The following is a 7,324-nucleotide window of genomic DNA, read 5'->3' on the forward strand; positions in this document are numbered from 1 at the left end:
TTGGACAATTAAAAAACCCCACTGGAAAAAAACAAAAAACAAAAATCCATTTTATTCTGTAATTGCACAGAATCATAAAAGGCTGTGGGCTTTTCAGTCTGTAAATACTGTCTGCTGACGACAACAGGGCTGCTTTGTGGAACTCACTCACACACTCTAATGCTGAATCTACAAGCTTTTGAACAGCTAAATATACCAAAGCAACTGGAAAAGGGATGCATTATCTCATGATAAAAACAGGTAAAAAGAAACAGATAACATAAAAAAAAACCTCGCCAAGCATGGTTGAATAAGAAATGTCTTCTAAATCTATCTTTATTATAATATATACATTTCCTAACATCAGATACCCCATTTGTCGAGACTCTGTGAGAGTTTTTTATTTTTTTTCCTTTGATGTGGTTCTTTAATATCTGGATACTCTCTCAAGGTTTTTTTGCTTTTTTGCTGCCCTGGTAAACAGAAGGATAACGTCTTGGCCAATGGATAGACAGTCACCATGGAAACTTGCAGCCGTTTCAGGACATAAACTGAGAGAGCTATTACAGACTGGATTCCGAGCAGCTAAATGTACAATAACTCTGGAGAAGGAAAGAAAAGCAAATTAAGAGAGTTGGTCTCATGTTTACCTTTGTTCAAGGTGCAGTCTTCCTCTCTCCTCCTTGACTCAGGCCCGCCTCTTCCTTTTCGATTTTAACTTACATCCCTCAAAACGAGTTAACTGGATGTGCGGACAACCAAACCTGCAAATGTCTCCAAATCATCTGAGGACAAGTGGAAGACCAGATAACATCAGCTGGGACTCTTGGGTTACACGGCACCATCATCTCTGCCGTTGTTTCCAGATGGTTATCCCGCGCGTTGATCTCTCGATGCTGGACTCAAACGACTGCATAATTATAGTACCAAGTACATGAGGCCTCCACACTGTTGGCAAAAACAACTGAGAGTCACACCATGGATTTGAACCACAGAAAAATACACACTTTTCCACACATTTCCATGCACACAGCTTCCCACCACTGCCACCAGAATGAAGCACTTATGAGGTGTTGTTTGCTTTTTTTATATAACATCTGGTGATGATGTGTATGTATGATGCCTTTATTTTGAAATATGAGGGCATTTTTGCTGGTGCAGGCACTATTAATAATGTGGAAAATATGGACTGGGGACAAAACTGTTGTATTTAGAGATAAAGTGTGTAATACATCAGCAGTATGGAGATTGAGGTCAGATTCAAAATTCCCAGGGGAAATTCATGAAGTCACGTCTCTATTTAAAAGGTAAGCAAAAAACACATATTTTAGCTGTGTTCAGTACATTTACACAATACAAACACAACACAAGGTTCATTCACATGTGAGTTTCCTTGGAGAGTTAGTTTTTTTGTCCAAACGACTGAAAGGACAATAACAAGTAAATATAGAAAACACTGTGGGGTGTTCATGTTTATGTTAAAAATGTACACTTGAGCTTCTCCTTGGTTCTGTTTTGATGCCACCTGGGACCACATCAACAATGATCTGACGGCGCACCTCATATTCATTCATCCATTCCCATTTCACTGGCTGGCGGGTCACTGTGAGCACTGGGAAGGTATTGGAGGGAGGGCCTGGTGACGTCGCAGGCAGGAGGTAGCCAATGCGCACCAGCTCTCCATCATTCCAAACAATCCATGTTGTGCCGGAGACGCGCAGGTTCTCTCTTTCTCTCTCATTCTCTCTCTCCTCCACCAGCGTCCCGACCTCTCATCCATGCGTGCGCGATGGAGCCGCAGGTGGAGAACCAAAGCCAGACTCTGCCGGCCGAACACGTCCTGGGCGTCGGGGTGGACAACTTCATCTCCCTGCTCGTCTTCGGCCTCATCTTCCTCCTCGGCGCGCTCGGCAACACCATGGTGATCGCGGTGCTCGCGCGCAGCAAGCCGGGCCAGCCGAGGAGCACCACCAACATCTTCATCCTCAACCTGAGCGTGGCCGACCTCTCCTACCTGCTCTTCTGCGTACCATTCCAGTCCACCATCTACATACTGCCCACGTGGGTGCTGGGCGCCTTCATCTGCAAGTTCATCCACTACTTCTTCACCGTCTCCATGCTCGTCAGCATCTTCACGCTGTCGGCCATGTCCGTGGACCGCTACGTGGCCATCGTGCACGCCAGAAAGTCGTCGCGGATCCGCGTGGGCAGGAACGCGGCGTTCAGCGTGCTGCTCATCTGGCTGCTGTCCCTGGTCATGGCGGCTCCCGTGGCGCACTACCAGAGCATCGTGGAGCGGGAGAACAACAACACCTACTGCTGGGAGGTCTGGCCGGACCACCAGAGGAAGGCTTACGTGGTGTGCACCTTCGTTTTCGGATACCTGCTGCCCCTCACGCTCATATCCGTCTGTTACGCCAAGGTGAGTTGCGCGCAACGGTTGCGGTCGCGCGCGAAAAAAAAAAGGACTCTAGTCCTCGTGACGCGCGTGATTCCTGGGGCAGGATTTACCTCCCAATGTGCGTGTCAATGAAATTGTGACCGGTGCGTCAGAACATATGTGTCCATTTTTATTTATTTATTTATTCATTGTCGTTTCAGGTTCTGAATCATCTTCACAAGAAGCTGAAGAACGTCTCCAAGAAGTCCGAGCTGTCCAAGAAAAAGGTCGGTGGGGGCGCGTTTCTGTTTTTGCTTTTTTTGCTTTGACGTCTTTTGGGGCCACGCTAATGATCAGAAACGATTTAATTTACATTTTACATTGAATTATTATTTTTTTTTTTTATATGTAGCATTTAAAGTTGTTATATTTATCAATAGAATTTTTGTCCCAGAAATCAGCCTTACGTGGATGGAGAAAGATCAGACTGAAAAATGTGAAAAATGAATATACATTTTCATCATCTACTGCTGATAACTTAATCAAAACAACACTCAAATTTCGGTACCTGAGGCTGAGGGGTGTGGCCTTATTTGTTTTGATTTGAATTTGTTGGAACTGGGAGGCGGTTTAAGTAACAAACCATGATGTTTACCTGGTTTTGCACAATATACCATTAATCTGTTTTTCTACTTAAACACTATAAGTGAGTTTAGCTAATTTTTGTTCACGCTTTTTGTTTATAATCAATGTTTTGCACTTCTCAGAGTTCAGCTTGTGGTTTGACCCCATGATGTGTGACGTCACTGGTGACTCTCTCCTCCACAGACAGCCCAGACGGTCCTGGTTGTGGTGGTGGTCTTCTGCCTCTCCTGGCTGCCCCACCACATCGTGCACCTGTGGGTCGAGTTCGGCTCGTTCCCCCTGAACCAGGCCTCCTTCGTCTTCAGGATGGTGGCTCACTGCCTGGCCTATAGCAACTCCTCCGTCAACCCCATCATCTACGCCTTCCTGTCAGAGAATTTCAGGAACTCCTACAGGCAGGTGTTCTGGTGCCAGGTGCCCAGCAAGTGTCCTGTGAACGACGCCAGGGAGCTCCGCAGCAAACTGGAGATGGCGCCGTCCACCAACATCAGCGTGACTTGCAAAGGTCCTGACTCTCAGATCAGCAAAATGCTCTGACACTGCACTTCTTGTTTAGAGTGGAGTTTGCCTGATTCATTTTGTATTTATATAAATACATGTAAAGATAAAGAGTAATATTTGTCCATATAGTTTTGATATAAGATATGATATTTCACCCATGAAGATGAATGAAACAGCAGATACTGGGATGAGGGACAGCCATCGTGTGACTGCCCTCTAGTGGCTGGCTACAAATTGTCATGGACTCAAAACCAGAAAAAGGTCAAAAAGGTTCTCCTGAAGATGCTACTGACTGTCTTGTACTGTTCTGTCCATGCTGATGTGCTCAAGTGTTTGTCTTGCCGCTGATATATAATTTGTTGTTAGGCAAATGATGTTACCAGCAGAAAAAAATGGAAGAAAAAAATGAATTGAACCTCAGCAAAGACACGATTCCACCTGTAGTCTGTTGAAGCGCACAGTGCCAGCTTTTGTTTTCGCTTATAAACAACGGCCTTCAATATAAATCACTCATACACCTACAAAATTCAATTACTTTTCCATTGCGCTGAAGCCTTGGAGAACACAAAAACACACCAATTACTAGAGCACTCCTGGGTCTGTGTGGCACCTGAAAAGGTAGTTACACAGAGCATCAACGTTCTATTTCTACAAGTGCAAATTTTCTAAGGGCAATTCATTAATTTAATAAAATCTGAAATAAAGACGTGTGCAATATGTTGATGAGTGAATGAACTGTGAAGGGGTTGAATAAAATGCTATAGTTACAGTGACTACATACAAAGTGCAGCTTTTTTGTGATCAAATGACTTTTATCAGAGCAGCACTGTGACCTGCACAGTTTTTTTTCTTCCCATAATCTGAAACTGGTGGCAATATGGACCTACCATTTCATCAGACTGTAGATGGGCCAAATTCAAAAGATGTTTTGTCTTCTTTCTCTGTGTCTTCTGAGGCAAACATAGTTTTAGGAGACAGGCTCTTATTCGCTTTACTTGTTCCTGAGAGAAGCCACACCCTCTTCTGCTCTACTTGGCCAATCAGAATGATCCTGGAGGAGGTCACTCTGACAGACACGTCAGGACGCAGCCAATCAGAACGAGCTGAGACACAGCAGCACGTACGACGTTGTGATGTCACGCTGGGAATAAACTCTTTTCTGGTGATGTTCTGGCCTTCATCATTTTTTAACGACTAAAAGATCATAACTGAAAAATATGCAATAGAAAGATTTACCATGAATCGCATCTCAGGTCACAGTTGTCCTGTCAGCCGTTTTAAATGCATTCATTTTTGTATTGCGATCTATGGGAAAAAATGCATTTTGGGCCCATGGGATTTTATTTTTTTTTCTTCTTTTTTTTCCTCCTGCAGTACCACGAGTGGCCACTGGGGGAGAAAAGAATCGGCGTGCCGCCATATTGCCAGTCCAATATTCAGTTCTTCTATTCATCAGTGGCTGTGGAGGAGGACTCAACCCCTCCCCTCAGACAACCTAACCCCCCCCCCCCACCCCCCGATCGGAGGTGTCATAAACAATACGGCCTAATCAGATATGAATTGATCGTGTGCAGCTCCATCCATCAGCGTAAGAGGCATTAAACTAAAGATTACCTCCCAATGATTCCCCGCGGGGCCTCACTGAACGAGGCTGCGGGTTGCATCAGCCTGGCTGGCCACCATAAATCTGCTGGATAATAACTCCACTGGGGCCAGCGCTATTAATAATGAGGGGAGTGTTGTTATGGATCAAATGGCTTCTGGTTTATTTATCCAATGATTGTTTGCCGTCAGTTACTCCTAGTGGCAGAGTTCCCTTGGCTCAGATGTGGGTCAATTGAGCTGCAAAGTCATACTTGAGCCATAGCATTTCAAAATCGACCAGACACGTTAAGTTTATGGCTAGGAAGTGGGCCACGGATTTCTCCACCACGCTCCTGTGCTACTAGACGTTCCAGGTGTAGCCACTTACTTACTTCCACCATTGCTTCGATCTACATGTGGCAAGGCGCAGAGGGCCCAGGCGGGCTTCAAACCCCAGACTCCTGGGTAATAGGCATGCGCGCTTAACCAAGTATGGTTAAGCGCCCTGGCCAAGTAGCCAGGGCACATGATCCATTGGAGGCATAGTGACAGGACCGCATTCTGGCATTGTCGGCAGGACCCATGTAGCACTACGGGTGGGTCCATGGATGCCTCATTTGTGTGGCAGCCTGTGCAGAGCACAGGGACGTGCTTGTGAAAACAGGGGGAGAGATGTGACAGGGGTGGTCCTGTCATTATGGCTCCAATAGATCATGCTCCCTGGCTACTTGGCCAAGGGGACATCCCTTTGGCCGAATTGTTAAGCGCGCATTGCTATTACCCGGGAGTCTGGGGTTCGAAACCCGCCTGGGCCCTCTGCGCCTTGCCACATACGGAATACGTCCTTCTGCTTGCAGCTTTTAAACTAATCCCTGGAAACCAGTGCCTGCGTTTCAGGCTAACAACAACTGAAAGAGCCACCAGAGATGCCACAGCTAGATGCCACTGCCACAAACTGAGCTTGCTGTCTCTCTAAAATGGTTGATTCAAGGTAAGATGTTGCTTTAAGTTTTGAGATTCTATTTTAAAAGTTCTCATATCATAAATCTGAAAAGCAACCAAAAAAAAAAACAACAACTCAAAAATGAAGCCCATCTTTTTCTTATTTCTGCTGCTGTGAGTACAGTGTTTTTGTTGGAGGCTATAAACAGAGAGCTAGAGTTTTGGGGGAAATGAATCTTTGTGTTTACATTCTGTCAAGAGGACATGCTTCTGTGTAATGAAACAATTGCATCTTTTACTTATTTAACGTTTTTTTTTTTTTTTTTTTAATTGGGACACCTCACAGCGATGTGTTATGAAACTGTTGTAGAAGCCTGATGCTGCCCGGCTCTCCAGCTTCCTGAGAGGTGCTACTCCTCTGGGCTGAGGCAACCTGGGCAAGGCCCGCCTGTCACCCTCTCTGATTAATGGCCCTGCTGAAACATGTCCGGCTACATCAGAGCCCCCCGTGTATCTCCCAGAGTCCACACGGGCCTGACTCTTTGTTCTGCTGGGAAATGGTGTCAGCCGCACACCGCTGCTCGCCCAGAAACAGATAAAGATTTACTGTCATCGGAGGCCAGATTAAAGCGCACAAACGCCGACATTGATTTCTGAGTGCGGAGAGAGGAGGTGGAGGAGGAGGAGGATTGGGAGGAGGGGTTAAGGGCACATTTTTTTTTTTGGAGGAAACTCATTCCAAGGCTGGTGGAGATATGATCATCTTATTTGGGAGGTGGATAATATGGAGCCTTCTCCCAGAATGAACTTTGAAAGAAGTAAATTGTAAATATTGATTTCTGAAATGAAGTGTCAATCTCACCCGGGGAGATTATTTCTATCATCTCGTTGAGGGGGCGGCCAGTGAACCCTAAACGACGGACAAAGAGCTGGACACTCTGGATTTCTGTTCGCTGGGCCGCTCAAAGGAGCTTTATTCGCTCGCCGATGGTCGTTCACTTTCATCAGATAGCGGCAGAGATCTCGTGGAACAGAATGAAGTGTGACTTCACGTTTGCGCCGCAGTGAGATCGCCGGTTGCAGGAGGAGCTCGGGCTTCATTACCGGCACAAAGAGCGCATCGCTGTGCGGTGCAGAGGTCAGATGACCAGACCTGATCACCCAGATTATAACACAAACCAAACCAAGCAGGTTTTGGGGTTTTTGGGTCGGTACCTTCAACCCAGTAGAAATACAACCAGGCCTGTAGTTATTCGCAAAGATTTAAAGCTTCTGGCACAAGCAACTAACTAA

The 7,324-nt window shown here is 45.8% G+C and overlaps 1 protein-coding gene across 1 annotated transcript; it reads left to right on the forward strand.

Annotated features, from left to right (window-relative positions):
- The first annotated feature begins 638 nt into the window (after nucleotides 1-638).
- galr1a (galanin receptor 1a) lies at nucleotides 639-4,254 on the forward strand. The gene is made up of 3 exons (XM_076011269.1): nucleotides 639-2,401; nucleotides 2,581-2,646; nucleotides 3,188-4,254. The coding sequence occupies exons 1-3, from the start codon at nucleotides 1,679-1,681 to the stop codon at nucleotides 3,539-3,541; spliced, it is 1,143 nt and encodes a 380-aa protein (XP_075867384.1). The 5' UTR covers nucleotides 639-1,678; the 3' UTR covers nucleotides 3,542-4,254.
- Nucleotides 4,255-7,324: the final 3,070 nt, after the last annotated feature.

This window comes from Nelusetta ayraudi, unplaced genomic scaffold, assembly GCF_046127955.1.
Source record: "Nelusetta ayraudi isolate G7.1 ecotype Tasmania unplaced genomic scaffold, CSIRO-AGI_Nayr_v1 ptg000135l, whole genome shotgun sequence".
NCBI classification, from domain to species: Eukaryota; Metazoa; Chordata; class Actinopteri; order Tetraodontiformes; family Monacanthidae; genus Nelusetta; species Nelusetta ayraudi.

Bases quoted from the DNA above. Each gene is read 5' to 3' on its own strand.
- galr1a (XM_076011269.1), top strand. From the start codon at position 1,679: ATGTTGTGCCGGAGACGCGCAGGTTCTCTCTTTCTCTCTCATTCTCTC. The intron at 2,402-2,580 runs GTGAGTTGCGCG...TTGTCGTTTCAG, and splicing joins TATCCGTCTGTTACGCCAAG to GTTCTGAATCATCTTCACAA. The intron at 2,647-3,187 runs GTCGGTGGGGGC...TCTCCTCCACAG, and splicing joins CCGAGCTGTCCAAGAAAAAG to ACAGCCCAGACGGTCCTGGT.